This window comes from Lathamus discolor, chromosome 19, assembly GCF_037157495.1.
Source record: "Lathamus discolor isolate bLatDis1 chromosome 19, bLatDis1.hap1, whole genome shotgun sequence".
Lineage (NCBI taxonomy): Eukaryota > Metazoa > Chordata > Aves > Psittaciformes > Psittacidae > Lathamus > Lathamus discolor.
Window position 1 is genome coordinate 4,596,051 of NC_088902.1, and position 13,020 is coordinate 4,609,070.

A 13,020-nucleotide genomic window follows, 5' to 3' on the forward strand; every position below is an offset into this window, starting at 1 on the left:
CCCATGTCCTGGTAATTGTAGGTGCTGCAGAGCCTCCCTGTTGCACTTGTGGTCACTCAAAAGCACTTGTTCAGTCTTGTACTTCCTTGCGAAAGATGCTCTGAGCTCTGTTGGAGACTTTGGGATTTGTGCATCTCCATCGGCTGCGTGTGGTTCCAGGGACCAGCACAACGAGCCACAGAGTTGCCTTTGCACAGCTGCCTCCCAGCTCGGCATGCCCAGAGCCTGGTCTCTCTTCAGTTCGGTAGTCTGACCGTCGAACTCCCAAGTCCTTGCCGTTGCCAGCTTGTTTAATCACACTCTTTCCCCTTTGAGTGCCTTCTGGCTCCCCAGCTGCTTTTAAACCCGTGTGCCACCCGCCCCGTTCTGCATCAGTTGGCCCTGTCTGATTCATGCAGTCTCTGCACCACCTTTGCTCGGCTAACACTGGCACCTTTCTCATCACTGTTGTCTGAAATGGTTTTCTCTGCCTTCGTTCATGTAGTTCTCACCCATTCTCCCATCTGAGTGACCTGCAGCTATTTCTGTGTGTTCAAATCCTTTCTAGAAGCAATTTTTGCCAGGGCTCTTCAGTGGTTCATGATAGTGGTTACACCCCAGCTTTTTTTCTTCTGCTCTGGCTCCTTGTCTGTTCAGCCCATACATTTTCTGTGTATCTTAAGTGCCCCACAAGGGCTTAGATGACTTGATGCATACTTGCTGTTTGAAACCTTAGTGTCTCCTTATCGCCTCTTCAATGGTTTTTGTGTCTAAAAGGAAGTGGCTCCTGTTGCATGTGTGGGTGACCAGGAGGGGTCTCAGCCATAGCGGAGGTGGAAGTTTAGCTGGGAACAAGGTTTGTTCAACGCTCTCTGCAAAGGCTGCTTCTCTCCTTGGGACAGGGCAGAAGGTGCAGTCTTCTCACGGGATTGGGGTTTTTTAGTGCTGTTTCTCCTTACCCTATGCGGAAACCACAGTGAGGTCAGATGGTGTTGGGGCTGTGAGGGTACTTCTGTTCCACTGCAGCCGAGGGGCCAGCGATGGAGAAGCTGTGTCCACGTTTCTGAAATAGGTTTTCCCTAAGGAAAAGAGAGAGCCGCTCCGGGGTTTATGCATCGTGGCGAGTTGTATTCCCCATGGTGCTTTAGTGTTACAGCGTTTCGTAGGAGGGTTCACCTTCCAAAGCGTCGAGGTCTGGAGCTGAACCGGTCACTCAAGGCTCCCTGTGCAGTCGGTAAAGCGAAGTAAGGGGGTTTTAGGGTGGGCTCACTCTGACCTGTATTAGCCACCTGCTTTAGGATAACGAACCTTCAAGCCTCGCCCTCACTGCCTGTCCAAGTGCTCCACTGATGACTGGTCCCATATCAGCCTCCACACTTAACCGGAAGAATCCCTCCCTCTGCATGTCCTGCCTGGAAGCAGCCCTGCTGCCACTTGCTATCAGCGTGATGAAGAGCAAGAAGGTTCAACCCGAATTTGTTGAGCATGAATCAGCAGCTGCCTGCGAGCGAGTGAGGCGTGTGAAAGAGCACCTCCGCTCTGCCTTGCCAGCGCTTCCTATGGCTGTGGTTTGCTTATCCTTGTTTTTACGGCAGGCTGGCCAAGGATTTGGAGTAAGACTTCACTCAGTCTTTAATAGGAGCTAATGACAGGGTATGGGCTTCTCAGACTTTCCCATCTGATGAATAAAAGCCGTGCTGGAGGCGGTTGCACAACTGCAGAGGTCCTCCAGTCCCCCACATGGTTCCCAGCTGCTTTTACCTGGCTATTGACACAGTCCCCACCGGGAGCCGTGTGCAGCTGGGGGACTTCCGTCCTCCGCCAGCTCCATTGGAGCCCACAACCCAGGCTCAGATTTCCTGCCTCCCCCTGCAGCGTGGCCCCTCTGCATGGTTTCCTGTAGCTGCCATCTTCAGCCTGCAGAGCGGAGAGCTGGTTCCGCTTGTTCAGCTGCCCCAGAGCGTAGAAGCCATCATGGAGATGGGGAGGAGGCGTGTGAGGCGGCACGGAGCACTGGGAGAAAGCACCAGGGCGTCTTTGCATTGAACTCTATGGTTCTGTTGTAGCAAAAGTTGGCAGCAAAGGCCCTCATTCTCCATTTGAGAACACTTCTGCTGAGACCCATTTAGTCAGGACTCGGGGCGAGAGTGCTGTGGGTGCTCAGAGCAGTGGGTGCCAAGCATCAAAGCGAGCATCAATAGGAAGCTGTGAGCTGGAAGCTGCGCTTACGAAGTGTCTGGGGTCTGGTATGTCCAGAATACTCTGTATTTCCAGCCAGGATTCTGAGACTGCAGTAGCTTGACACCGATTGTCCTTATTCTCAAGGACTGACAGGCATCAGCATCTCTGGGAGCAGCTGGCTTTCCGGAGACGTAGAACTCTTGTAGCCTTGATGATGAAACACAAACACTGCTGTGCAGGTTGGTACAGGCTGCTGGGCTGCCCAGGAGAACTGGTTTGAGCTGTCACAGACCCTGCTTACTGCATCTGTTTGTTCCCAGGAGCCCGGTTCCTTACAGAGCTCAGAGGCTCAGCGTATTTCCCTCCCTGCCCTCTATTGTAATCACCTAAACATGGAGTATTTTAATGAGGCCAAACTCCCTACTGATGAAATGAGTGCTTTGGCTTCAGTGGAGTTTCACTTAGTTATGGCTTACGGAAACTCCATGCATGGCACTGCCTGCCTCTGGACTCTCATGGGCAGGATCTCCTCGAGCTTGCTTCTAGGTAATTCCGGAGCGAAGCCTGTGTCCTATTAGTGTCTGTTATTAAGCACTGCCATTTGTGGAGCACCCGAGAGCTGTTTGGTTTGCTGTATCAGAGCCCAGGGTGCAGACATCCTCTCTCTGAGTGGAGGCCCAGGGTACGGCCTTTCCCAAAGCTCCCCTCAGTGCTTCTGTTGTCCCAGGCTGATGCAGCCGGCACTCAGTGGTGCCATGGGAACTGCCTGCAGTAACAGCTCTTGCTGTGAGATAGATCCGAACTGAGCACGGTGTTGGTTGATGAGGAGCTCCCCATAACCCAGCAGTGTGCCTGCGAGCCCAGACCCCCCGTGTGCTGGGCTGCACCCCAGAGTGAGCAGCAGGGCAGGGAGGGGATCCTGTCCCACTGCTGTGCTCTGGGGAGGACCCCCCTGCGGTCCTGATCCAGCACTGGGGCAGCAGCACAAGAGGGACGTGGAGCTGCTGGAGCGAGGCCAGGGGAGGCCATGGAGATGCTGCGAGGGCTGGAGCAGCTCTGCTCTGGAGCCAGGCTGAGAGAGCTGGGCTGGGGCAGCCTGGAGAAGAGAAGGCTCCTGAAGGGGAGACCTGAGAGCAGCTCCAGTGCCTAAAGGGGCTGCAGGGAACCTGGAGAGGGGCTTGGGACAAGGGCCTGTAGGGACAGGCCAAGGGGAATGGCTTGAACCTGCCCGAGGGGAGACTGAGATGAGCTCTTAGGCAGAAGCTGTTCCCTGTGAGGGTGCTGAGGCGCTGGCACAGGGTGCCCAGAGAAGCTGTGGCTGCCCCATCCCTGGCAGTGCTCAAGGCCAGGTTGGACACAGGGGCTTGGAGCAAGCTGCTCCAGTGGAAGGGGTCCCTGCCTGTGGCCAGGGTTGGAGCTGAAGGAGCTTTAGGGTCCCTTCCAACACAAACCACTCTGGGATGCTGTGCAATGGGGCTGTTTCAGCCCTGCTCAGCTCTGTCACCCACTGGTTCCCAGCAAGGGAGGCTCCGGTGATGATGGCTCCCTTCGCCCATGTCTGCACACAAACACTTCACCAAAGCCCTTTCCTTTCCCCCCCCCCTCCATTTTCAAGTGAGAACAACGATGTTCACCACCTCCCGCCGTCCCCCAGGGCTTTGTCCATCGTTACGTGCCCCAGCACCACGCAGGGGGGCAGGGAACCGGCATCTTCCTCCAGACATCCCATGCGGAGGGCTTGGCCCGGCCGCGGGGAGCACCTCGGGGCTATGATGGCTTTCAGGGTGCGTCTGCCACCAGCAAAGCCACTGCAGCGCTTCCCCCGCGGGAGCTCGGCCCTTCCCAGTGCTGTTAACGGCGGAGTCAACGGGGCTGGGACGCACCTTCCAGCTCACCGGGGCCGCCGCTGCCCCACGGCACTGAGGGGCACCCCCGCACCGGCTGGCTGCAAATGGCGGCGGGGGGGGGGGGGGGAGGGAAGAGGGGGCGGGGCTGCCCGGCCACGCACGTGCGCTACGTGCGGCTCCTGCTGCTGCGGCGGGGCCGCCCCTCCCCCCGCGCCGCGGGGGATGGGCACCGCGCTCCGGTGAACGGGGCCGGGCTCCGCGCGGGGGGCGGGAGCGCGGTTTAACGGGGGGGGGGGAGGGGGCACCTCAGCGAGCTCCCGCAGGAGGGGGGAGGGGGCCTTATCCCCGCCGCAGGGAGGGCCCGTCCCGCGCTTCCCCGGTAGCGGCGGGGGCGCTGCCGGTGCCCCCGGTGCGCCCCGGACAATGCGGGCGCGGAACAAAGGGGCCGGCGGGGCCCGCCGGGGGCTCGCGGCGGCCGGACCCAGACAATGCGTCCGCGCGGCCCCGCCCCCGCTGGTGACGCGGCCGCGGCTCAGCCAATGGCAGCGAGCGGAGAGGCTCTTTAAAAAAAGAAGGGCCGGCCGGAGGCGCTGTCAGCTGTGGCGGCTCCCTCCGCGCATGTAAACAGAGCGGCGGCGGCGCTGCGGCCCATGGGCCGCTGCCGGCGCGGGGCTGGTGAATGCGCCCCGTGCACGGTAACTCCCCCCCCCACCCCAACGCACACCCACCCCCGTCCGGTGCGGGAGGGGCGGCCCGCAGCGGGGTTAACGGCGCCGCCCGGGGCGCTGGGGCCGGTGCCCAGCGGCGCAGCGCTGAGGGGCCCGCCCGGACCAGCGGTGCTGGGAGGATCGGCCACTGGAAGGGCCGGGCGGGCCTGAGGCGCGGGGCCGCGCACAAAGGCGGCCGGGAGCGGGGCAGTGCGGAGCCGGGGTTGCGCCGGGCGCTGCAGGGGAGCCCCGGCCCCTCAGCGCCGAGCCCAGGCAGCGGCCCCAGAGCGCCGCGGGGGCCGGGCGGCTTCACGCTGACCAGGCCGGGCCCCGGTGAGCGGAGCCGCCACCGGCTCTTCCCCCGCCCGGCCCAGCGCTGCCCCCGGGGGCACCGGGCGCTGCCCGGGCCCGGCGCCCCCTCACAAAGGCGCGTGACGGGGCGGGGCGGCCACCGCCCCCTCCCCCCGCCCAGGCCGGGGCGGACTCTTTTTCTCTCGCGCTCCATCTCCCTGCCCCCCCCCATCCCGTTCCCCTCCGCCCCCCTCCCGGCGGAGGAGCACGTCCCGTTCCAGCGGCGCTCTGCTAACCCGCCGCGCTTGCAGGATCGTTCGTGAGCGGTCGCGGCAGCGGAGCGGCCCCTGGCCCGGGCCATGGCCGAGTTCCTGCCCCCGCCCGAGTGCCCCGTCTTCGAGCCCAGCTGGGAGGAGTTCGCCGACCCCTTCGCCTTCATCCACAAGATCCGGCCCATCGCCGAGCAGACCGGCATCTGCAAGGTGCGGCCGCCGCCGGTGAGTGCCCGCATGGCGCCGCCGGGGAACGGCCTTTGTGTGGCGGCCCGGCCCGGCCCGCACCGGCGACCACCCCTTTCCCCCCTCCCAACGGCGGCCGCTCCGCTCCCCGCGGGCGCGCAGGTGATTCCGGGGCTTTGCGGCCGCCTCGAAGTTTGAGCGCCCGCGGGGCCGGACGGCGGCCGCCCCCCGGCTCCCCCGCCAAGTCGCTCCCAAGTGCCGGGGCTGCCCGGTCGGAAAGTGGCCGGAGCGGCCGCCGGGGGCGAGCGGGGCAGCGGTTGACCCCCGGCCGCGCCGGCCCTCGGGCCCGGCCTTCCCCTCCTCGGGCCCCGCGGCTCGGCCCAGGTAGTTGCAAGTTGGCCGGAGCGCTGAAGCGGCTGTTGGGGGTGAGCGGTCCCCGCGCCGAGCCCCGGAGGAGGCAGCTGCTGGGTGTTGCCCTCCATGTTGGCATTGTGGTGGTGCGGGGCTGGGGAGAGCTCTGCTTGGCTGGCCCGGACCCGAGGGGCTTCCCCCGGTCCGGCCCGGCGCAGTTTTAACGCAGGTAACTGGCTCCTCAAGTTGAGCACCACCAAACTCCGCAGCTGGGAGTTTGGCTGGAGCCTCTGCAAGCTGAAGCCTAGACAGACATGGCCACCATTTTAGAATGCAACACACAGTGGGGAGAGTAATAAGCCTTCCTCTTCATCATCATCATCTCCATGGATGGTGTTGTAAGCTCAGAATTGGGCTGTGAATTCAGATTTCCTTTTGTTGGTCCACTCAGTGTGCGGAGAAATGCTGTGAGCATCTTAGAGCCACAGTTTGTGTAGTCAGAATTGTTAGTTTGTTTAAAGGGATAAACAGCGGCGCTGGTGAGGAGATGGGCTGCTTGGGGTCAAAATCTAATTAAGAAACAGGTGAATCACCTCGATTTTGAAGGATTTGCTCTTTCTCCAAGTGGAGGGTGCACAGGTCTGGGGTGGTGCAGCTGGATGGAGGTGGTTAACGTGGTGGCAACAACCAGACCGCTGAACGGCAGCGAGAGCCCAAAGTCTCATCCAGCCAGAGGAAAAGCTGACAGAAACATTGCTGCAGACTTAAGTTTTGTTGGTGAGACTTTGAGTTCAGAGAAATAGCATTCAGGAACACATGCTGCTCGGTTTCGTGTTTTGATCGTTGCTGGGACTCCTGTTGGTAACCATCCTTTTCCTTCCAAATTAAAATAGAAGCGCCTTGCTGCGTGACTCTGTGAGATGATAGAAATGTTTGTAGCAAACTGAACAAAGTGAGTCTCATCAGAGAGGAAGAGGTTTCTGTTCTCTGTAAGAAGAGGCCAGTTTGCAGTGGTGTGAACACACACAAGAACACTCTTGAATTCATATCGAGGTAGAATATGCTGGCCAAATGCTGACACAGTTAGGGGGGTAAGATGGTTTTCATTATAGAGTCAACCGTGAACTTACATCATATTTTTGAGTAGGGTAATCTTTTGGGCTTGTATATTGTCAACAATATTGCAGCAGCTCTGAGCAGAACAGAGTTTTTATGAAGGTTTTTTCTTTTGTGATTTGTTTGACAAAAAAAACCCCCACCTCATCTGTGTTTCTTGGCTGCTTGTGTAAAAAGCCAAAACCCTGTAATAAAGGCTTCTCGTAAGCCATATTATCTGCTAGAGACTCGTAAATGAACAGCTCTCTGAAGGAATGACTTACTTATTACAACTGCATTTTTGGCACACTCTCATCTTCACTTACTAAAGAGCTAATATCTGTCTGTATTTATGATCATCCTGAAGGTATTTAGAAGTAGGATGAGAATAGTTGGAGTTGTGGAGGCTGCACACCTCTCAGCTGTGTGGAGCCTGGCTTTCAGGAGAGCTCAGCTGCCCTGGCTTCTATCGACCCTACGTAATGACTTGGATGCCTTATGCAAGTGCAATTGCTCCTTCACCAACCTAGAGCATAGAGGGAGCTCTTCCCATCCACCAGGCAAAGCTGTGAAGTTGATGTAGTTCCTGAAGGCAGAAGTCGCAGTAATTCTTCAGTTATTGCTCTTTTCAGTGTAAACAAGCGGTTTCTAACACAAGAGCTACAAACTACACTGACCTCTTCGCAAAATCATACCCCTTCCAGCTGAAAGCATTGCTCAGCGATGGCCAAGGGTTGAAACCTTCGTGCGTCCAAGGGAATCTTGTGCCCATGTTGTCAGTGTGGGTACGTGCTGGTGAGCAGGCAGCAGCACTGCGAGCTGCCAGGATCACTGCTGATAAAACATTTGGTTGCTGGGCTCACATTATTTTAGCTTAAACTCTGCTGGATAATTATCAGCAGATGAATTTGTGCTTTTGTATCTGAACTCTAATGTGGAGTAATACAGTGCGAGACTGGTGGTGCCCAGCTGTAGCTTCACAGTTTGCTCAGGGAGAAGTCCTTACTCCTAAGCTAGCTTTGATGTTTCAGCACCAGACCACAAAGGGACTTGCTCCCTGATCTCCAAAGGGCCAGGGTCATCTTCCCGGGTACCTTCCTTCTGGCATTAGCTGGGCACCAGATAAACGTGGAGAAAACCACATCTGTCATGGCTTCTGTTGTGTGGCAGGCTTTGAGGGCAGTGAACTGTTCTATGATGGGGGTATCAAGGCCTCTGGTATACTGTAGACATCTAGGTGGAAGACAGTGGATTCTGGGTGATTATCGCACATTTTACGGGATGAAAGAACAGGCAGAATATAACAGGAGGTGTATTTCTGCGTAGCAATTTGCAGTTGGGCACTCAAAAGAAGCTTTCTTCCTCTTCGTTCCACTGCAGTTTGTTCCAGTCATCACTGATGACTTAGTTTGGCTCTTGTTTGGATGATTCCGGGATACTGCACTCACTTGTGGAGGGTGCAACAATAACTATATTCACTCTATGGAACAGTGAAGCAAAGGCTTTGTCTCAGCAGACTTGAGCACGAGTAGACAGTCTCATTGGCAGCAACGTGTTCAGGCAGAGTCTGCGACTCTACCAGTGGTGGTTGCTTCTGGTAGTTGATGTGCTACAAACATTAGAGATGCTTTGGCGCTTTGCTGTGGAAGTGGCGGTGAGGAGCTGCATGGTGGATGCAGTGGATGATGGGGCACAACTTGTTTGCAGTCTGTCGTGTGCTCATTTGTGGTTAGGATTTTCTTCTGCGAACTCAGAACATCCTTTATTAGGATTTCTTTATTGAAATGGTAATCTGGAACAGTGCTTTGTTCTGAAACATGGCATCTCAAGGGGTGGCCTGATGTTCTGGAAGATGTTAAGATGGCTCTACAAATGACTGGGGGCATTTACAGGAATGAAATGAAGTACTGCTTGAGGATGGTGTCGTTATTCCAAGTAGGTAGTTAACAGTAATTAATGAAAGCAAACAGTCTAACAGATTTGAAGTCTAGCTTCAAGGGCAAAAGGGACAACCTAGAGCATTTGGTACCATTCCTACTCCAAGTTCTTCTTGAGAACGGACTCCTCCTTCTGCTTCGTTGTGTAGCTGCTTTGCTGCCATGAAGAAATAGCTAATAACAATTACTTCAGCCTTGCTTACCATACGAATCCATTTCAAATTACACAGTATCGTACAGTATACTGAAACCATCAGAATTTCCCCATGGCCAAACATGAAAACTGTGAAAATTTGGGTTTAATTTCTTTGCTTTAAATAATGGGAATATGGAGAAGTGCAGTTGAGGCCTCCAAGTAACCTGAAGCCTACCATGATAAAACAAAGTGTTTGAAGATTAGAAAATCTGTATTGATGTACCTGAAGTCTTAAAGGAATTGATATTGGAGATCTCGAAGTTACTGGCTCACATTTTTCAGTGAATCCTGGAATACTGTGAAACTTTCAAGAGGACAGAAGGCATTAACTTCTTTATGGGCTTAAATTATTTATGGCATTGCTGACCACATCTCACTCCTGGGTAGAAGAATGGCTGCTGCAGCCTGAACTCAAAAAGTGATAGTATGAAGTAGCCTTGTGTGGAAACTGGCACTGTCAAATCAGTGTCATTGTTTTCTGCAGGCCTCTCTGCTTGGTTAGGTCAGTTGTGTTGCCATGATCTGACATCTATAAATTGATGTAGTGTGTTTCAGTATTCTAATTATAATAATTGGTTTTGTGCACAATTGATGCTGTGCTGAAGGAATCACAAATGATTTTAACTAGTAATGAGACTCTGGAATGAAGAATATGTTTCTAATGGTCTTTTGGAACCTCAAGCTGAGGGGATCTAATTTTCATTAGAAGGCTAAAAGAACAAAAGCAACTCTTCCATGTATTTTGCAGGTTTCCAGCGGGTAACTCGTTACAGAGGGATCCCAATTGCCTAATGAACAGTGAGTGTTATGAAACAGTGATCGCTGAAGTAGGACTCAGTGCGAGGTTTTACATTTAGGAACAAAGGAGCATAGTTTAGTCGTAGAAGAGAGGACTGTAGGAAAACAACTGTGGAGCCTTGTGAAAACCAGTGGAGTGGTGGAATGGACGCTTTGGCTAAACTAGGGAATGCAACTCTTGAGTTTCTCAGTGAAAAAATGGAATGATTTTACCTGTGTGGAAGCACAAGACTAGAAAATGCTGCAGCCTTTAGAGGATTTTAAAGTGATCTGACAACTGGAGAGGGTGCAGAGGGGTGCTGAAAGAGGTCTGCACATGAAAGAATGGGTTTTGGAGGAGGTAACCTAAAAGGTTCAGGTGAAACCTGGAGGCTTCTGAGAAGCGAGGCTGCTGCTCCAGCGATGGGCTCTGAGGAGCCCCAGTGGTCCAAACAGTGGCTGTTGAGGCTGCTCATGCAGCTGTTGGCTTGATTTACTTTCATTTTTATGCAGAGAGAAAAACGAAAGCACAGAATGAACCAAAACTCCTCCATTAAACCATGCACAAACCCCAGTTCACTTTTGGAGCAACCTTGAGGGTTCTGGTGGTGTCCTGGAGTTGTAAAACAGACCACCACCAAAACAGGACTTGTTATACTTCATCCTAAACAGGAAGCTGATCGTGATGGCCCCTCTGCTTTGACACTACACAGGGGCTCTGTCAGTTGATCTATCAAAAAGAAGACAGAAAGAACTCAGTACATGAGCGAGCTTCATCAGGAGCACATCGCACATACTGCTTTGCTTGCCAGGCTCAGTGAGGAGCCACTGGCTCCTGTCCGTAAGCCAGGTCCACTGAATTAGGTAACATCTCACAGCTTTGAACTGGGAATGTGAGCAGCTGTAAAGAAAAAACTGAAGGATGGAGATGGGTTTGCCACTTTCTAGTGCTTTGGAACCACAGACGGGTGCAGTCTGGGGGACGAAATGTTTTGAGTGCTGAGGTTCCTGTCAGATTCTTGTGAAGAAAGAGACCAGTCATGGAAGCTCGTTAGGAAATGTGGACTTTAAATGAGGAATTTGCCGTGTTCAATGCAGGATCGTCCTGTGGAATGGGGTGGATTCAGAGCAGGCTATTTGCTGGTCTCCTCTGATCTTTAATTAAGGTTTGGAGAAGGAGTATTAGTGTTGTGGTGGCAGCTACCCTGCTCAGCACTGCTGCGGTTGCTGCTCTTCTGAAACACTGAAACGCTGGAGTGTGCTCAAAGGATGATGCGAAAATGTTCTCCTTGACTCAGCCCCTTCTAGTGAGGGGGTTTCAACGCTCACTCTGTTGAGCTTACTGAAAACTTAAGATGAAACTATTTAGTCCAAACTCTATCAGACAATAGTAGTGGCAGGTCTGGGGAGGTTTCGTTGGGTTTTGTTTAACTTGCAGTGGACAGTGTCAGCTGAAAGCTGAAAGCGGAGTTTCAAACTAAACACAACTCCCTTCCCCAGCATTGAAACTGGCAGTGAATGGGATCAATGTATGGGTGTTGCTGGGGAGCACTGGGTGCATGTTCAGGTGACCAGGTTGGGTGTTTTTAAAAGGCGGGGAGAACTTTGGGATCGTACAGCCCCCCACCCTTACGTGTGTGTGAGTAAACGCTATTCGCTGACAGGAGGTTTACAAGTGAAAATGAATCTGAGCAGATGGAATGAGAGTGTCAATAGCCGGGGCTGCTGGGGCAGTGGGTGGTTGCTGTTGGGGCTGCTGAAGGATGCAGCCAGCAGCGTGGTCCATAGTTGGTCTGCTGCTGTTCTGGGATGGCTGTTACATTTGTTCTTAATCTGAATTACACTGGGATTAAAGTCTGGGTCTGAAAGCTGCTAGTTACAGCTCTGGAGGGGGTTCACGCCATCTCCAAAGGGCTCCAGCAACAGTCTGTGCTGTCCATGCCAGGAGTGTGCTGTGGGATCAGAGCAAAGGTCTGTCCGCAGCATACTGTGCCTTGAGTGAAGGTGGCATAGCTCTTGAGGCGTGGTGGACACTCTACAGCTGAGTCTGGCCCCATGCTGATGGATGCTGTGCTTCAAGGGCTGGTCAACACTTCCAAAGGGAATTGGGGATCTTGGATTCGCTGCCAGTGTGCAAAGCACAGCACCCCATGTGTCTGGTTGTGCAGGGCTGCTAGCACATTGCTTGTTCTTGCCTGGTGCCTCAGTATCTGTTCCTGCATGCAGTCCCCTCCATGGAGAGGAGATGGGTGTCTCTTTTGTGTAAACCCTGTGACCTGTTTTGTTTTGATGTTCAAAGCTCATGTATAGTTTCTGTCCTCTACGTTTGGGTCTCATAGAGCAGGACCTGACACTTGAAAATCATTTCCAGCTTACCTGAGCTTTTGTTCTCTTATTTATCTCCCAAGTGTGGAGCAGGCACAGAAATGCTGTGATCTGGAGAGGTGATTCCCATGGCAAACTTGTCTTTGGCTGTGGTTCTCAGCTGTGAAGGTTTTGGGGTTGCATTTGTTCTCCCTTGCTAGTCTGCAGTGCGTAACAGAGCCCAGTTCAGTTCCAAATGAGAAATACCAAGCTTGTATCATTGATGAGTCCCGTGTGTAAGTTATGTTACTCTATGCAGGGTCCCTTCTTAGCAAGGAGTAATTCAGTGTTTTTGTTGGGAAAATCACCTGTGCTTAAAATGACCAGGCAGGGACCGTGTCACCACAAACTGGGTTAGGTGGCGATCGGAGGTACCAACTAATGTTAGCCTTTTAACAGGGTCAGAGAGGGATTAGTTCCCGTTCCAAAGGAAGCTTTGTGGATGACCCGCTGCTGGGGCGATAAATGGTGGTGCTCATCAGTTGGGCACAGATCGCGCCGTCTGCGTTTCAAGTGTGGTTTTATGTAGTCATAAAAGTACGAGACGAAAAGGGACCTCTTGAGTCACCGAGTCTGCTCCCTCCCTCGTGGAGGCAGCAATCATCTAACACCTTGGCACAGGCAAGATCATAGATCTGGGAACAAAGAATGTAGGTCATGCTCGCAGGGTGGGCATCCTGGGAAGCAGGGAATTGAGATAGTTAACTGAATGAATAAGGGTTTCTCTGGCAAGGATGACCAAGATATTCTTTTGGCATTTACTAGGAGATGCTGTCTGGCAACATAATGAAAGGGACATCTTTTTTCTTGTGTGTCTGGCATTGGAAAGATTGCAAC

The 13,020-nt window shown here is 53.9% G+C and overlaps 1 protein-coding gene across 4 annotated transcripts in view; it reads left to right on the forward strand.

The window, feature by feature from the left end:
- Positions 1–4,612: 4,612 nt before the first annotated feature.
- KDM5B (lysine demethylase 5B) overlaps positions 4,613–13,020 on the forward strand; it is a 50,607-nt gene continuing 42,199 nt past the window's right edge. For 2 of the 4 annotated variants that reach the window (XM_065698136.1, XM_065698138.1), the window contains exon 1: positions 5,119–5,502. In XM_065698136.1, coding sequence (XP_065554208.1) covers positions 5,365–5,502 — 138 coding nt within the window. In that variant the 5' untranslated portion in view covers positions 5,119–5,364. Of the gene's footprint in view, positions 4,703–5,118; positions 5,503–13,020 lie in introns of those variants that run through there. The other 2 variants (XM_065698137.1, XM_065698139.1) reach the window with 2 other exon arrangements.